General features: G+C 44.8%; 1 protein-coding gene across 8 annotated transcripts in view; it reads left to right on the forward strand.

Moving 5' to 3' along the window:
• PHF8 (PHD finger protein 8) overlaps nt 1–19516 on the forward strand; it is a 288114-nt gene that overhangs the window by 125053 nt on the left and 143545 nt on the right. For all 8 annotated transcript variants that reach the window (XM_029607918.1, XM_029607922.1, XM_029607902.1 and 5 more), the window contains 4 exons: nt 971–1131; nt 7665–7806; nt 10113–10299; nt 10388–10550. In XM_029607918.1, the coding sequence (XP_029463778.1) occupies nt 971–1131; nt 7665–7806; nt 10113–10299; nt 10388–10550 (653 nt within the window). The remainder of the gene's footprint in view (nt 1–970; nt 1132–7664; nt 7807–10112; nt 10300–10387; nt 10551–19516) is intronic.

The following is a 19516-nucleotide window of genomic DNA, read 5'->3' on the forward strand; positions in this document are numbered from 1 at the left end:
ATTTCTTATGCATATTCATTGTTGATATCTGAGAACCTGACTGGCTATGGGGTTTTCGGGGCAGGTTTGAGAAACTTCGATCAAGTGCATTAAACATTGTAGCTCACAGTTTATATAGAAAGAAAACACAATACTAATTTTGTTTATAGGCAGCATCCATTCCTATATTCCAGCTAAAACTTATTGCAAGGTGGCACTACATACAAAGGGCACGTTAGTCCAACATCTCCAACTACCCTTTCACTTATTTCAGACAGTATTTAATTTTACACTTTCTTTAATCTGTCCACTGTTTCATTCTTTTTCCAACATAATTTATAAAATATTTCTTTATATCACAGTACTTACATTTGGTTTCACTTTTGCAAGTAATTTTTTCTATTGCCAAGATATCCCAGAGCTTCCCAAACCAGTCTTACTTTTGTCCCAGTGCATTTCTCTGTTTAGCCAACATTGTTGATCTAGCTGCTACTAATGCAAATATGAATTTATCTTTCATTTGATTTACTTGTTGAAATGGTATGCCCAATCGAACCACCTCTGAACTCAATGGTAACTCCCAATATTTTTTTGTTATAAGACATATGACTTAATTCCTTATCTCTCCACAGTTTTCTTTGTGTATTAATTTTTTTTGGCTCATTTGGGAAAATCATAACTTCTCTTTCAGACTATCCCATAAGACTCATGATTTGCAGCCAGTCTCTAGCACAGACCTGTCCTGGGGACCCCACAGCCAGTCGGATTTGCAGGATAACCACGATGAATATGCATGAGATAAATTTGCATATCATGGAGACTCAGTGTATGCAAATTTATCTCATGCATATTCATTGTGGATATCCTAAAAACACAAGTGGCTGTAGGGTCTCCAGGGCAGGTTTGGAAGCTCTGGTCTGTCAGGTTTAGGATTTTGCAAACCTGAAAAATTCTGTGACCTAATTCAGTGATCTGGTTTCTCTCTCTGTAGTGCAGATGAAATGATCCTAAAGCCAACAGGAATGCAGCTGACTGTGGAGTATCTGGAAGAAAACAGTTTCAGTGTTCCCATTCTTGTTCTCAAGAAGGACGGGCTTGGCATGACTCTGCCTGCTCCCACCTTCTCTGTCAGTGATGTGGAGCACTATGTGGGTAAGAGCAGTTCTGGAATCTTCCTTGTCACTCTTCTACCTTCTCCATCAGTGATGTGATTTGATGTAGAGTGCTGTATAGATAAGAGTGGCTCTGCTCCGTCCTCCATTACTACTGACGCGAGTACTTTTGATCCCCTCACTTTTCTCCACTCTGCTCATAAAATCCATATTTCTGCCACAAGAGAACGTCCCTTGCCTCATCCATCAAAAATGTAGAATCAGGAGTAGCAGGTGTAACTGTCCTACATGTATTCCTTTGTAATTGCTCTGCCCCTTCTAACAGCTCTCAGTTCCAGCTATTCCAGTTATTGGAGGTGTCCCACTCTGCTGTTGTGAGCTTTTTTTTTTTTTTTTTGTATAAACTTTTTTATTGAAGTGAACAATGAATCAAACACACATAGTAAACTGAATACACTCCATGTTTTGTTGCATTCATAAACTACAAAGAAGCCACCCCATCCCGCCCTCCCCCCCACACATATTATAGCTGTTATTAAATACCGTGGTTGAATAAAGAAACATACAACTTATACTGTGGGTTTAAGCATGTTCTCCATGTCTCTAGAGTCTCGCCAGCTCAAGAAAGAGTCCCAAATGATGTGGAACCGTTTCAAGTATTATGTTTAATGGCTGTCATCTTGTACAGGGTGCAAACATTGTCCAAACGCATAATCACTGCATTTAGAGTCGGGCCTTGTGCCCTCTTCCAGGCTGTAGCAATTTCCAATCGGGCAGCTAGACAAAGTTGTGTTATAAAGGGATGATTTTCGGTATGTAAATGACTGCGATCGCTATGAAGTAATGCTATTGGCATAGTCAAAGTAATTGGAGCTTGTAGGATCCGTGAACAGAGGCTTTCTAGCTCTTGCCATAGTGGTTTAATACAGTCTCCTGACCACCACATGTGATCATACGTCCCCAAAATTGAACATCCCCTCCAGCATAATCCATTGCAACTAGGAGACATTTTTGCAAGACATTCTGGCGTGATGTACCACCTATACAATTGCTTATATCCGTTCTCTAAAAGTGTAGCCGAAATCGAGAGCTTGCTTATTTTGTGAAAGTGGTAAGCCAGTCATCTTTGGAACGTGCCAACGGAAGGTCTTTATTCCAAGCAGAGATGTGAGTCGGGGAGCTTTTCAGTGCGGAGTTGAGAATTTGTATTATTTTGATATAAGTCCTTTGAGGGGAGAGATAGACGAGCAGTAACCCTCAAATAATGTTTTCCCTTTACCAAGATTATCAATTATTAATTGAGCAGCATAATAATGTCGTAGTTGATGGAATGCTAGGAATTCCGAAGCAGGTAATGCATACATTTGACACACAGAGTTAAAGGAGCGGAAATGCCCTCCCTCCCAAACATGGTTGAGCCGTGTAATTCCCTGTCTTTTCCATTCTGAAAATGCACTTAATGAGCTGGAGAGTGGAAAGTTTACATTATGGAAAAGCTGGGTTAGAAAGTAATAAGTCCTTGTGCCAACCACTTTGGGCTTCCATTTATTCCACACAGCTAGCGTATGCCTTGTGGTGGGTAACATTGAAGGGCAGGGTCTCCACGTTTTCCTGGGCTGCCAGGGCATAGCTGATAATGGCATCCCCCCTACCTGGGATTGCTCAATAGTTGCCCAATGTTTAGTATCCTCGAGAAAATGCCAAACTATCAGGGGTCTCAGCTGAGCGGCCACATAGTACCATTGTAAATTTGGTATACCCAGACCACCATCCAGTTTGGATTGATACAACGTATGTCTGCTTACCCTGGGGGGCCTTTTTTTCCAAATAAAGCTAAATATCTTCTTTTGCCATAATTTCAGAGCTTTATTGGATACAGGGATGGGCAAGGATTGAAATAAATACAATAATCTTGGCAGCAGATTCATTTTTATTGTGGCTATCCTACTTAACCAAGAGATGGGGAGTCTATTCCAACAATCTAAATGTATAAATGCTTTCTTGATAAGTGGGAGATAGTTTAGTTGAAAGATATCCTTCGGATGTGGAGGTAACTGAATGCCCAGATATTTCAACGTATGGGCCGCCCAGTGGAATGGATGCCCAGATTTCAAATCTAGGACGGTCTGTGGACTACATGTAAGGTTTAGCAATTCGGATTTCTCCCAATTAACCTGAAACTCGGAGGCTGCACTGAAGCGTTGGATATCTCTCTCTATTGCTAGGAGTGAAGAGTGTGGTATAGTAATAGAAAACATGATGTCATCTGCAAATAACGTAAGTTTAAATTCTTGAGTAGCAAATCGAAACCCAGATACACTGCCATTATTCAGTATCGCAGTAGCTAGTGGTTCAACAAAAATAGCAAAAAGTAGTGGGGATAAAGGGCACCCTTGCCTAGTTCCTCTACCTACTATAAAATAATCGGAGTATCCCCCATTGATTTTAAGGCGTGCCTTCGGATCTCTGTATAGGCGCTCTAGCCAAGTGCAGAAAAAGGGCCCAAAGCCCATCTTTTTTAGGACACCAAACAAGAAAGGCCAATGGACCATATCGAAGGCCTTCTCTGCATCTATAGAAAGGAGAACAGCCTCCGTTTTGGTTCTATGTGCCCACCACATTATGTCAATTAACTTACGGATATTATCCCTGGCCAATCTGCCGGGCATAAAGCCCGCTTGGTCTTGGTGTATAAGAGAAGTAATAAAGTTATTCATACGATGAGCCAGAATTTTGGCAAGGAGTTTAATATCTAAATTTTAAGAGGGGTATTGGCCTATAGGAGCCGCTGTCGAAGGGTCTCTGCCCGGCTTGAGTAATATCGTTATTCCCGCCAAGTTAGAATGTGGGGCTAGCTCTCCTCCCTCCCGCAAGTGATTATAAAACTTTTGCAGCTACGCCACTATATAAGGGGCAAACTTCTTATAGAACCGGGCGGTTAGCCCGTCCAGCCCAGGGGACTTCCTATTTTTAATTCCTTTATCGCCTGTAATATTTCGGGGGATGAAATCTCTGCCTCTAAAACCTCCTGTGCCTCTAATGTAAGTGCCGGCAAGATAATAGACTCTAGAAACTCGTCCACTTGACCCTGGGTGATATGGCGTTGTTGAGCGTAGAGGTCAGAATAAAACTGTAAAAATCTCTGGTGGATATGTGTTATTAATCAGCATGATCCCCTTCGTGTCTTTGATTTTAGATATTAAATTTTGATATGTGAGTTTCTTTAATTGGCGCGCTAAGTTTCTACCCGCCTTATTACCCCCTTCGAAGTATTCCTGTTTGGTTAACATCAGGGAATGAACCAGCTGAGCAGATTCTAAGCGCATTAAATCCTCCCTTGCTTTCGTGAAGTGGAGTAAAGCGTGTTGGGGCACCAGTGCTCTGGTGTATTTTAGTCAGTGTTTCTATCTTCCTCCTCAAATCCTGAGATTCCTGATCCCTCCTCTTCTTCAAAAAGGAAGCCCGGGATATAAATACGCCCCTTATGAAAGCTTTAAAGGACTCCCAGACCATCAATGGCTTTGCATGCCCTGTGTCATTTTAATTAAAGAACTCCAGAATATAATCATTTATAGATTGAACATACTTTTCATCATCTAAAAGTGAATCATTTAACCTCCAGAACCGCATTCCTCTATCGTAGGAATTAAACCGAAGGTCTATGGTGATGGCTGTATGATCAGACCACGCGACAGGTATAATGTCTGGTTTAGTAGTAGTGTTAGATAATAAAGTATCGATCAAAAAATAATCAATTCTTGAATGAACATCATGGGGTACAGAAAAAAAAAGTATAAGATCTAGAAGAGGGATAATGCGTTCTCCAGACATCGAAAAGATGCCATTGATCCATAAACTTCTGTAGTTTTTTCCTATTTATTTATTTATTTAGAATTTTTTCTATGCCGACATTTATGCATAGGCATATCATATCGGTTTACATCGAACCAAGTTATAGTTACATTGAACAGTAGATACAGTGAACAATTGATACAAATATAAATGAGTATAAAATATAATAAAAATAAATAAAATAAAATAAGAATAAAATAGAATAAATAAAATAAAATAACACATTACATTGAGCAGGGGATACATCGACCGAAGGAAACATCGATTAAGGGTGATCTAACCGGGATAGATAGGAACATAGATGAATGAGGGTAAAGTCTTTCGCCAATTGCATAATTTTTTTTGGAACGAACAACAGTGTACAGCTAGACTAGAATGAAGAATGCGGAATGGATATTTACCAGGATGGATAGTATATAAATAGGTGGTGTCTGATGGCAAGATGCTGAAGAAGGTTGTATAAGGTATGTATAAGGGCTATTGACACAGTGCCCTTAGAGGAGGTTTCTTACATATTAAAATCCCCACCTATAATGATATTACCCTGTCCGTGTAGCGTGAGTACCCGGTTTAGTCGATCCAAAAATTGCCCTTGATCCTGGTTCGGGGCATATATATTCACCAATGTGTATAGAATATCATCTATCGAGATTATTAATACTATATAACGCCCTTGGGGGTCTCGGATGCAGGTCTGACAGGCGTATACCAGGCTTTGAGATAGCAAAATACCAACTCCGGTATATTTCGCCGTTTTTAGCCCTCGGCGTCCAATATTGGGATGGGTATTGGTTTGATTTCAATAATCCCTCAAACCGAGCTTTCAAGTGAGATTCCTGGACAAAAATGATATCAGCTTGTAGAGCCTTCGCCTTCTTGAAAAACATATGATGTTTATAAGGCGAATTAAATCCCTTCACATTAAGGGATGTTAATTTAAAGGAAGCCATATAGACATAGAGCAATAGAATATGGGCATAGCATGATGATACACGAGCATGGAAATCTGCTCATCAAGTGCATAAAGCAGAAAAGAGAATCAAGTATAGACATCAGGTTATCTGAAAAAAATTGACAGGCCATCACCATATACCGAATAGGGAATAACATGTAATTCAGACATTCCAACAACACTCCTAACTCACCCACCAGTGTACAAATTAAATCTTTGTATAACATGAACTCAAGTTGCATAGAGACACATGTGTGATCCCTCTGAACCCCGATTTGACCCTCCCTCCCCCCACCCTAACATATACTCACGATCTGCTCCAACCTCCGTGCAGATCAGTACTCCGTGAGGAAGAAAAAGTTGAAATTAAAGTCACCATCATGGAGAGTCCCCGAGCCCTTTTTATTTTTGGTATCCAAAGGGGAAACTTTCATACCCCAGGTATGAAAGTTAAAGAGTAAGACACTGGAATCCTGATTCAAGTAGTGTCTCCAGATTGCTTCTGAAGATCAGAGTTGCGCTTCAGCCTGCTATTTCGTGTGCCAACCCTTTGCCACCGGGGCTGCGATTCCCTGCGGCTTGGCTGTCTGGTAGTAGGTACAGTTATTGGATTGAATCCACGTTCCTTCAATAGGCATATGGCATTCGCTACATTAAAGACCTTAGAGGATATCCCATCACATGTGTATATTAAACCAAATGGGTGCAACCATCGATATTTAATATTTTCCTTCCGAAGGAATGCAGTTACCTCCTTGAGATCTTGGCGGTTCTGCAGGGTGGCCTGAGAGAGATCTGCATATACGGATATCTCTTGTTCCTCCCACGACCATCGCAGTTGTTTCCGAGCGAGACCCGCTATTTTCTCTTTAAGAGTGAAATCATGAAAACAAATGATGATATCGCGGGGTATGTTAGAATTTGCCGCCCTCAGAGTCCGATGTACGTGATCCAATTGTATTTCCAAAGAAGTGGTACACTCACCGGTTTGGCCGGCATCCAGCAGGAATAAGCAGAAGCGCCGGATGGTCTCTGCGCAGTCTGCATTTTCATCAGTTTCTTTGAAGCCACGAAAGCGCAGATTGCCTCTGCGGGCTCTGTTCTCCATATCAGCTAGCTTAGTTTTAATAGCCAAATTTTCTTCTTGGAGATCCACCATCGCGTCTTGCATATGTTTGGCGGTGTCTGCGTGGGTGTCCGTTCGAGTCTCCAGCTCATCCAGGCGGTTGCTCAAGCCAGAAAGTTCCTCCTGAAATTCCTCCATCATTGCACGAATCTCTTTTTTTATAATTTTTAAGATCCTGGCGTAGACCCCCAAACCAATCTCTGAATTCAGATCGTGTTGGCGCCTCAGTAAACTGAATATTAAATTCATCCGTCATTTCGCTATTCGCGTCTCCCTCAGGCTTTGAGGCCTCCACATTTTGCGCTTCCAGGTCCGACTCGCGCTCCTCTGCCCGGTGGTACGAAAAGCTCCGAAAATCCACAGATTTCCGCTTCGCAGCCATGGTCTACCTCTGTCTGCGTTTTCCGGTTGTTGTTTTGGGCTCGATTATAGGTGGCGAATCACGATAATTATATCTTTTTGTAGGGCTGCACGGGGAGCTCACAGCTCATGCGACCATTTGCTCCAGTGACGTCACTTCCTCCCCTGTTGTGAGCTTTGTATCACCTTGTGCTTTGTGGGTGGTGGGAGGGTGGCTTTAGTGCTTGTTTCCTTTAGCAGGTACTGTGGTTTCTGCAGCTGAGGTTTCTCTTTACCTCCCCAGGAGCAGAGAAGGAGATCGATGTGATTGATGTCACGCGACAAGCAGACTGCAAGATGCGGCTAGCGAACTTTGTCAAATACTACAACAGCCCGAAGAGGGAGAAAATTCTGAATGTTATCAGCCTAGAGTTCTCAGAAACCAGGTGCATTGGGTGTGATGGGGGAGGAGAAGCTGCAGTGCAGGAGCTGGCCCTGTAAGCAGGGGAAAGACTTTGCTGAGAGGAGAGCTTAGAGTCAGCACTAACCAGGGGAAGGACTAGGTAATATAGTAACCTCCAGCAAGTTGTTTAGGGTAGTAACTTCCACTTGACGCAGGTTAATCTCTCGCCTTCTGTTAATGTATTTAATCCTGAAGGGACTAGCAGAGGTAGCTGGAAGCTTTTCATTAGTGGAACTCTCTGACTCTCCCTCTGACTCTCTGACCCTCTGACTCTCCCACTGACTCTCTAACCCTGAGGGTCAGAGATTCTCTGACCCTCTGACTCTCCCACTGACTCTCTAAACCTCTGACTCTCCCACCTTCCCTACACCATCCCAACCAGCAATGACTGCCTTGGACCTCACATCCTCCAAAGAGATCACCAATATCCTCCGAAGACTCAAGCCTGCATCACACCCAAATGACACCATCCCAACTAAAGCCCTAATAGCCATCCCTGACACCATAGCTAGAGCTTTAACAGATATTATCAACTGCTCCATCGCCCATGGGATAGTTCCTGAATCTCTCAAACATGCGGTTGTCAAACCCCTCCTAAAGAAACCCTCATTAGACCCAAAAGACCCTTCCAACTTCCGCCCTATATCCAACCTCCCATTTATCTCCAAACTGATAGAAAAAGTTGTTAACTCTCAACTTATGGACTTTATCGAAAACCATGCAATCCTCCATGCCTCCCAATTTGGCTTCCGGAAACACCTTAACACCGAATCTCTTCTCCTCTCCCTCTCTGACCACCTCCTCAGAGGTCTGGGCCAAGGCCACAGTTACCTCCTCGCCCTCCTCGATATCTCAGCTGCTTTTGACACTATCAGCCACCGACACCTCCTTGCACGACTTGAAAGCATCGGCATTTCTGGACTAGCCCTTGCTTGGTTCAATTCTTATCTCTCGAACAGAAAATTCTCTGTCAAAATACGAAACAACACTTCTGCCACTTACCCCCTACAACAAGGAGTGCCTCAAGGCTCATCTCTATCCTCTACCCTTTTCAACATCTACCTTACCCCTCTCTGCCACCTCCTCTCCGAACTCAAGCTCAAGTTGTATCTATACGCTGATGACGTTCAGATCATCATCCCCATTCACACCACCATCTCCGATGCCCTTGAGCACTGGGAAAGCTGTCTTGCAGTATTCAACTCCCTGCTCACCAACCTACACCTTGCCCTCAACACTAACAAAACTGAACTCATACACATCTCTTCACACTCCTCCCCCACCCTTCCCCAACCTAACGACCCCAAGCTCAACCTAATCTCAGCGCAACCATTCGTCAGGGACCTCGGAGTTCTCCTTGACCACCAACTAAATATGAAATCGTACATCAACTCTATTCTCAAAGCAGGTTTTTTCAAACTCAACGTCCTGAAAAAACTCAGACCTTTACTATACACCCAGGACTTCCGTACTGTGATTCAATCCACCTTAACCTCCAAATTAGATTACTGTAATGCACTCCTACTAGGGCTCCCCCTGTCCACTTTAAAACCCCTCCAACTGTTACAAAACGCCACAGCAAGACTCATTACAAACACGCGTAAATACGAAAACATCACCCCCATCCTTAGAGACCTTCACTGGCTCCCCATTCTCTCCCGCATCCACTACAAAACCCTGACCATAGTACACAAATCCATCCATGCCCACAACTCCAATTGGCTTGACTTCCCTTTCATCGCCCCTCAGTCCACCCGTCTCACCAGATCCACCAACAAAGGCACTTTACACGTCCCCTCTCTTAAATCTGCCGACCTCTCTTCCACTCGCGAACGTGCCCTCACTATTGCAGGCCCCTCCCTCTGGAACTCCCTCCCTGTGCACATGCGCCTCGAACCATGTGCCATCAAATTTAAAAAGAAATTAAAAACACTGCTCTTCAAACAAGCTTACCCAGAATAGTATACCCCTCAATACCCTGCACCACCCTACGGTGATCGCATATTCCTTATATTAAGGATTTAACTATATTACTATATTGTTATGTTATGTTCTGTTCTTGTTTATTTTAATCTATCGCTTCCATACTGCCTCTGGTTTATCCCCTCCTTATTCATTTTCCCCTGTTAATATGTACTTTCAATTCTTTTGTTCAACTGTAAACCGGTATGATGTCCCCACTAATACTGGTATATAAAAGTTTCTAAATAAAATAAATAAAATCCTGTTGGGAGAGGGGCGGAAGTCAGTTGCTTCTCTTTTCCTCACTCCTCTTTTCCCGCACCTCAGACTTTCTAACTTGGTGGAGACCCCCAAACTCGTGCGGAAGCTCTCATGGGTTGAGAACCTGTGGCCTGAGGAGTCTGTCTTCGAGCGTCCCAACGTTCAGAAATATTGTCTCATGGGGGTGAAGGACAGCTATACTGACTTCCACATTGACTTTGGAGGCACTTCTGTCTGGTACCATGTATTGTGGGTAAGTGGCCATTGTCTGCTTGTGTGGGATGGAGCACCTTTAGGAAGGAGCATCCCATTCGCACTCATGTCCTTTCTGCTCCTTCTAGGGTGAGAAAATCTTTTATCTGATTCGCCCCTCTGCTGCTAATCTGGCTTTGTTTGAGCGCTGGAGCAGCTCCTCCAATCAGAATGAGATGTTTTTTGGGGACCAGGTGGACAAGTGCTACAGGTGTCCAGTGAAGCAGGGCCAGACGCTTTTCATCCCCACCGGTACGGAAGCAATCTCTAGTTCTGATTCTTTGTGTATCCATATCATGATATCTCTTTATTAATCCTTAGGTGTATCACTCACACTGTGTGACGGCATGGTTGTCTGTGTCTGGTAACCCTTAGAGCAGGAGCAGGGTTGGACCCAGGAAGAGCAGGCTGTGCAGGACAGGACAGGCCTGGCATGTGGGATCTTCTGCCTGGACCAGCCACCTCCCTCTCGGGTTGAGCCCTCATGTTTTGGTGGCTGGCAGGACTCGGCAGAAAGTGAACAAACTTGAGACCTAAAAGGCACCCACAAGGCAAACAGGGCTGAGTTGGAACAGAGACAGTCTAAGGGGTGTCCACTAAACAAGACAGGCACGACTGACACAGAGCAAACAAACTGATAACAAGAGGCCACAGACAAGACCAGCACAAAATCAGAAGGCCACAATACTAGGGCCAAATACAGAGCTGAACAGAACAATGACAAACTAGAAACAAACAGGAACAAGGCAAGACAAGGTCCTGTTTTCTGTTTATTTGTATTGTATTTTAATTGGTGTTCGTTTTATGTATATTTATATAATTAAATTGGGGAGGCGGGTTATAAATTTATTAAATAAATTAATACGTATGTTTTTACTTACTATGAATGTTTTTAAGGAATAAGCAGAAAATATATTCAATAAACTAGAACTAAGAGACTAAGGTTGGGATATAAAGAACAAGGACCACAACACAGAGTATAGAGAACTCCATGCTGAGCCCCAGTACTCACGGAGCAGCAGCTTTTTATGCAGAGGCACTGCTGAGAACATGGCCACCAGCTGGACCTCCAAGCCACAGGACTTGGAGGACTGAGCAAATAGGTAATATGGTTTACTGAGGGGCCCCTGTTTGCTGGAGGCAAGCACTGCATAGGTATCCTTATCCATTGTTAATCTCTGATCCCCAGATATATCTCTGTTGTACCTTGTTTTATACCTGCTATGTCTATGATTCTACAAAGACAAGCAGTTCACCATTGTCACCCATATGTGTCAAGTGATTGGCTCAGCACTGAATGGAAGGATTTTTCTAGAGCTTTCTGGAAAGGTGTAAAAACTTTTCACTGTTTATGCATAGTAATTCAGCACTCTCTCAGTTCCTCTTAGTTCATTTTTGCCCAGTGGAGTAGATGGATTTGTCTTTTTCCGACTATAAGCAGGGCTGAATTAGCCATACTGTCTGGGTTACATCATCTGATGGCACACCACGTGGAGCTCTTGCTCAGTAATCAAAGCTTTGCTCTGCTTTGCACGCGCAGCGGTTCCCAGGTGAACGTGAGGTACATTCCTCTTCAGTCTGTTTTTTTCCGTGCTTTGCACAGACGTGTAGAAGCCTCTCTTGATCTTTTTTTTTTTCCTCCTCAGATCTCTAGTTTCGCGCAAGCGATCTCCAAACAGCACTTTTCAGTCTACTTAACATGTCTAAAAAGCCGGGCTTTATGAACAGTCAGTGCAGACATTTCATGTCCGTTACAGATGGCCATAATTGTTATCTCTGCTTGGGCTCAGACCACAATCAAGCATTGTGCTGTGACTGTGGTTGTATGACTCCTAGGGTGCAGAGATGGAGAGTGTCAAAAATAGCAGCACCACGGGAACAGGAGGCCAAAAGTGGCAGCTATGCTCCATCACAACATTTATCAACTCACTCTTCACCTGGGCCTAAGAAACATCAGCGGGACTAGGACAGAAAGGTGCGTTGGAAAGACCATCTTCTAAACCCTTCAGGCCTGCCCGGAGTGAGTCCACTACCCTGACTAGGATAAGTGAAACTTTCCTAACGTGAAGCAGATGTACTCAGGACCAATGGGTATAGTGTGCTCCTGATAGCAGTTGGAGACGGAGTCAGATTTCAGTCTGACATCAGCACTACATATACCCCTGCAGGAAGCTCCTTAGCAGTTTGGGACTCTACACACGCTTGCACAGCATTAGAAAATCCAAACCCAAAAGAAGAAAGAGAATTCCAAAATCTTACCTCTACAAGACTAGCCTCGCTCTCCTGCGGTGATACCTAAGGGTCCCTCCCCCAATTAAGAATTCCTGAGGTGATTTCCGAGATCCCTCAGAGGTAAGCCTCGGTCCGGCAGCCGGTTCACGGCATGGACTTAGCCCCCAGGAAAGAGCGGCTGAGAGGCAGTAGGTGCAAGACTGGGCACGGCAGTGAAGGTATTTCCCTCTCCCCCCACAGCCGGAGACCGCCCTGCACGAGACCGGGAAGCGCCGAGACAAGGTAAGGTAGAAAACTTTCTTAAGTCTCTGGTCTCCAAGGCTCGGATAGCCGCACAGATCGCCTGTCGGCATCTGCTCCATCGGGTTGAGCAGCCCCTTCCAGGCTAGACCCCGATCTGGTTCGAGGGTCCTCCCACATGGAGACCCTCCGGGGAGGTCGCCATCTTGATCGCGTGGTCGCCGGCGCCATTTCCCCCCCTTGATAGCCGTACTGTCCGCCTAACTGAGCTGTGCGCACAGCAGCGAACCGGGCGCATAACATAGTTGTGCGCACAGCGGCGCGTGCATGGGTGCCGTGCGCACAGCGCCGCGCTCAACAATGCTGGGCGCACAAGTTCGGCTGCACGCGCAGCGGCGCGCGCATCCCCATAAGCTCTGAGATCGGTCTGCACGCACACCCTCAGCGCATATCTAAGTCTCCCGGTGCGCTCACAGACTGGGTTTGATCGCCCCTACGAGCACAAACCATGGCACCACCGGCCAAGAAAGCCAAAGCACAAGCCCTCTGCCCAGCCTGCCACATAAGAGCTCCGCAGCATGAAGAGGCTACTACCCTGTGCCTACAGTGCGAGATGGCTCTGGGAGAACCAGGGCAAGGTCCCCCCCAGCTGGTACAGGAATCCGGATCCACTGATAGTACCCCGGACCTCTCTATCCCCAGCTCGGCCCTCCAGTCGGGGCTTTTGGGGAACGTCACTGGGTTCAGTATAGACCCAGGAACCTTTTCCTGGGTGGAATTCTTTAAGGGTCTGCAAACCTTCGTCAGGCGCAATTGGCGCCACCGATGCCACAGGGGTTAGAACGTTGCCCATGCCGTCAAAATGCACAGAAGATCTGGCAAGGATTTCGGGAAGGATTCATCATTCCATTCCAAGGCCAGATAAAGGGAACGAAGACTAGCAATGTATCATCAGCAACCAAACATGCAGACAATAGTGTAAAAGAAGCTAGAGATCAAATTGGCACTTGGAAGGATGGCCGGTCCTTTGCTGCTGCAACCTTTCCAGAACATGTTCCTTTCGCCACTGATGGTCATTCCTAAGAAAGAAAAAGGCAAATTCTGGCTCATTCAGAATCTGTCATACCCCCCAGGAGCGTCTGTGAATGACCAGTTGCCCCCAGAAGAGTGCTCGGTGCAGTATGCATCCTTTAATTCGGCAGTGGCGCTGCTCAAAGCATGCAGTGCAGGTGCGCTTATGGCAAAAGCTGACATAGAATCAGCCTTCAGACTCCTTCCAGTACACCCAGGAAGTTTCCTTTTACTGGGGTTCGCATTCAGGAAGCAATATTACTTTGATAAATGCATGCCTATGGGATGTTCAGTCTCATGTGCTTATTTCGAGCTATTTAGTTCATTCCTGCATTGGGTGACAGTGCAAAAAACTGTCAGACAATATTATTCACTATTTAGACGACTTCTTATTCGTGGGGGCCAAGAGATTCAAACACCTGCTACCACCTGCTAAGAGAATTCCAGTCTATCACCGAGGATTTCGGTGTTCCTTTGGCACACAGCAAAACGGAAGGTCTGGCAATGATTATTTCCTACCTTGGCATCGAGCTGGATTCCAACAAGATAGTAGCCAGGCTCACCGAAGAAAAGGTAAAAAAAACTCCGCAGGATAATACAGTAAGCAGCATCATCAAGAAGATAACACTATGGGTTGCGCAATCCATCCTGGGAACCTTGAACTTTGCATGTCGGGTTATTCCCGACATGCAAAGACTAGCAGCGGTCACAGTCGGGATATAGCAACCCCCATCATTTCCTAAGAATTTCAAAGGATATACGTGCGGATTTTAAGGTATGGAACTCATTTCTCAACAACTTCAATGGTGTATCTGTCATACAAGGGCCACCGCTTTCCAGCATAGATCTGAATATTCATACTGATGCCTCAGGATGGCTGGGGCTTTGGGGCATTTTGCCAAGGCACATGGTGTGCAGAACCGTGGCCAGCGGAATGGATTACTACAGGGCTCACGAAGAACATAACATTTTTGGAGCTCTTCCCTATCTGGGTGGCGCTAGTATTATGGAGCGACAGACTCAGGAACAAGCACATAATATTTTGGGTGTGACAACTAAGCGGTGGTTCAGGTATTGAACTCACAATCGGCCAAGTGCCCAAAGGTTGTCAATCTCCTGAGGGAAGTAGTGTTAGAGGCCTTGCAAAATAATACATTGTGTGCTAGGCATGTGCCTGGGGTATGTAATGGCACTGCGGATGCCTTATCTCATGCTAAATGGCATTTGTTTCGTAAGCAGATACCAACAGCAGCCGAAGCAGGGACACCCATGCCGGCACACCTATGGAGGATTGGTCTGCAACTACCTTCGAGTTAGTACGCAGATCTGTGGCACCATCTACATGGATGTCATACTGCCAGAGCTATGACTATGTGACTGAGTTCCTGAGAGAAAATGGATGGGATGGAGTCAAGGCCCTGATACTGACGACCTAATTGTCAAATATGTCTCCATGGCAAAAGAGAACAGTGTATCTAGGAATGCCGTGATAAAACACCTGGCTGGTCTGTCATTCTTTTTTTAAAGTGTGTGTGTGGGGAGACCCCACTAAGTCCTTCATTCTGAAGAAGATGATGACAGGATGCTGAAGGAAAGTAGGGCCTACCATCGACAGCAGACACCCCATTACACACAACATGCTGAGGACTCTCTGGACCCTATTAGCATCGATTTGCTCGTCTAAGTTTGAAACTGAGCTATTTCGTCTTGCCTTCTCACTCGCTTTCTTCGGAGCATTGAGAGTGAACAAACTGGCTGCTGCCAACATAGAGGACACAGGAAATAGCTGATTACTTATGAGGAACGTGTTTTGGACGCCAGAGATGTTAACCATCACCATACAAAAGCCCAAGATGGACCAAGCCGGAAGAGGAGCCACGCTGTCGCTTAAATGTGTTGTGGCGTGTGACACCTGCCCGATACGCAATACAGAAAAGTATTTGGCAGTGCGGCCAGATGGGGGGAGTACACCTGCTGATTCATGCAGACAGAACCCCCCTAAACAGATATCAATTTGCAGCTGTACTTAAAGCAGCAGTTAAGAAAATGAATTTGGACACACAAAAATTCACCACTCTTTCAGAATCGGTCCGGCTACAAGCGTAGCATAAACCGGACTTCAAGCAGCCACGATAAAGAGAATTGGGCGATGGCAATCCAATGCGGTCAATACCTATGTCTGTTTGGATAAAGTGACCACATCTAACCAAAATTCTTAATTATTATATCTTGCAGATCTGCCACGGGCTCAGCGTTTAGCTTGGATCTTTGGTCACTCCTATATACGGTGGACCGCTAAGAGAGCACACGGACGACCCTATGGACGACGCTTAGGACTGGCACTGCAAAGGTGGGTCGTCACATGGATGGAAAAGCCCGGCATGTGATGGGAACAGTTATTGCCCCTCCTATGGTGCCTGAGGGACTTGAGGGCTGCTCCGGATGTAATAATAATACATCTGGGGGGGGCAATGATCTGTGCTCATTGACTTGCAAGCGGCTGATAAAGAAGGCAAAAAGTGACCTGGCCAAGATAACTGACCTGTACCTGAATGCTGCCCTCTTCTGGTCGGACATTATCCCATGGCCCAAGTGGGAAGACTCCAAATTATGGAGTCGAGGTCGCAAGAAGGTTAACCAGCAGATCGGGGTATGGACACACAAGTGGGGCGGCCAACAGATAAGATACCAGTGGGCTGATGATCTTTGCCAAGGGACTATTCAGACCGATGGAGTACACCTGTCAGATGTGGGTTACAACATCTTTAATAATGCTTTACAGGATGCCATCGAGGCATGGGATGGCAAAGAAAGAAGACGCAGGCCGCAGCTTATTGATTACTTGGGGGACACGAGGCAAGGGTCCTCCCTACCTCGTGTCTTGGCGGTTACCCAGGCCGGTTGGGCATATTTCAAGTGGTGCCGGTGGCATAACAGGATGGCATGGTAGCTGCTCAGCGCCTTGGACGGTGCAAAAAGGTGTGGGGGTGCAGAATACGCTGATGGTTGGGGCCCCTCAGAGTAAGGCTGCCTTGCTTGGCCCCTACGGTGGGCAGCAGCGGAAACATCATTTTATTTTTATTTATTTATTTAAGGTTTTTATATACCGGCATTCATGATAAAATCACATCATGCTGGTTTACATTAAAACAGTGGTGCATAGAAAGAAAAAACAAACTGGAACTGTAGTGCGGAAGAAAGCAGTTACAAAAAACAGGGATGCTTAAACTGGGAGAGGAAGGAAAAAGAAAAGGTTAATAGCATTTTAAATATTTACAACGAACAGTTAAATGAGCTGGTTGTGTTATAGAACTTGGTTGAAGGACATTAGCTGGAGTCCGGGAAAGCTTGTTTGAAGAGCCAAGTCTTAAGTCTCTTCCTGAAGGTTGGGAGGCAGGGTTCCTGTCTTAGGTCTGGGGGGATGGAATTCCATAAAGGGGGACCGGCGGTAGAGAGGGCCCGATCTCTCAAGGTAATATGTCTAGTTGCTTTGGTTGGAGGAACCTGGAGTGAACCTCTATATGCGTCTCTGGTAGGTCTTGAAGAATTGTGTAAGAGGAGAGGAATTTGCAGGTCGATAGAAGTATGTTGATGAATGATTTTGTAGATAACGGAGATGGATTTGTAGAGAATTCTGAAGTGCACTGGCAGCCAATGAAGGCTTTTTAGGATAGGGGAGATGTGATCTCTTCTTCTGGTGTTTGTTAATATTCGTGCTGCTGCATTTTGTACCATCTGAAGCGGTTTGGTATAGGAGGAAGGGAGACCTAGTAGGATAGAATTGCAATATTGGCTTGGGTACCCAGGGAAGTTTTTCATGATGTGTTAAAAGCTGCGGCCTTATTATACCAATTACATTTTGTGTTTTCTATGTTAACAGAAGGTAGATGCATATTTATGTCTAAGGTACGGCAAAGGGCCAGAAGGTAGGGACGACGGCCACGCGGGTTAAAGTGGTGGCTGCTAGCGTTAAAAGCGAACTGTGGACAAACTTGAATACAACCAACAATTTACAATACTTGTTCGTTTTTTGTTTTGTTTTTTTTAACAAAGGGCTTCCAGCAGAATAAGGAAGCAGGAATATAGGAAATGTAGGAATTACAACACATTGAAGGACAAGGAATATTCAAAAAATGAAGTAAAAACACTCAGCATGGACCCGGATTCCTCTGAGATGCCTACAGCCATCAGCTTCTATAAAGACTGAAAAACATGTAGACCGTGTACTGGTCTGACTGTATTCAAGGAAAGGAAATTATTAGGTAAAAAGTAATTTCATCTTCCTCTTTATTCAGTTAGACCAGTCCACATGAATGGGATATACCCAAACTATTCCGTAACAGGATGGAATGCTGTCTGAGCCCCTCAACACCACTGAGGCGAAAGAGGCCTCTTCCCTAACTCTGATATCCAGATGGTAGTGTCTAGAGTAGGTATGCAAAGAAGACCAAGCTTCCAAATCTCCAAAGGAGACACTAATTGCAGTTCTGCCTTCGAAGTAGCCTTTGCCCTTGTGACGTGAGCTTGAATCTGCTTCGAGAAAGAAACACCAAAATCCAAATATGCCGCTGCAATCACCTCTTTGATGTAGGCTCCCAAGGCTATGGTAGCGCACTGTCTAGCCTTTCTGTACACTATCATACAGCACAAAAAGATGATCCAATCATCGAAAGACCTTGGTAACCTTGAGATGCCTCAAAAAATCCACATGATCGAGGGACAAAGGTGTGTGTAGTCTGCATCTGTCTGCCTGTCAAATGAAGGTAAAGAAAGGGATTGATTTGGGTGAAAGCCTGACACAACATTCGGAAGAAAAGAAGGAACTGTACAAAACTGAGCTCTATCCTGTGTGATTGTCAGAAAAGATTCCCTGCAGGATAGCACCTGCTATTCCGATATCCTCTGAGCAGAACAGATAGTAACAAGGAATACTGTTTTTAAAGGTAAGCAATCATAAGCAAAGACCCTTAAACAGGGGAGAACTGTGCTCTTGCCAAAAAGGACAAAATTAAGTTTAGATCCCAAAGAGGAATTGGAATATGTAGTGGAGGTCGAATATGTTTAACGCCCCTCAAAAACTGAGTAACACCAGAATGGGAAGGCAGAAGCTTACGTTGAACCTGACCACTATAGCAAGGGAGAACCACCATCTGTGCCATTAAGTAATTAAGGATTAAATCATTAGACAGTCCCTCCTGCAGAAAATCCAGAATTAATGGAACAGATACGTGTCCAGGCACACACACTGTCACCCTGAGTACCAATCCTCGAAAACTTTCCAAATATGCACATAAGCTAATGTACTAAAATATTATTTTTACCTTTTACCCTTTTGGTGCTACTTGTTGCTCAGTGGAAACAAGACACAAACACTATAATATATATATATTTTGGTAAAAGCAATGATTATAATAGATGAAATATAAGCAAACACAGTATTCTGATAAGTGCACTGAATATACAGGGTCACTTATGAGAATGGTCTAAAAGAGAAGCAAAACAGAGAGTATTTATAAAGATATGACTTTGGTGGTTGCTTCTGCAAGCAATCAGATGAGTTCCAGTCTGTCACTTGGCCCCCCTTCAAGCAAGTACGGCAACCCTCATCTATTGTTTTCCCACTGAGAGTAGAGCGTTGTCTCTCTCCTAGGTTGTGAGGGCTCAATGTGTGGGTC

Source organism: Rhinatrema bivittatum, chromosome 1, assembly GCF_901001135.1.
Source record: "Rhinatrema bivittatum chromosome 1, aRhiBiv1.1, whole genome shotgun sequence".
In the NCBI taxonomy this organism is placed as follows: Eukaryota; Metazoa; Chordata; class Amphibia; order Gymnophiona; family Rhinatrematidae; genus Rhinatrema; species Rhinatrema bivittatum.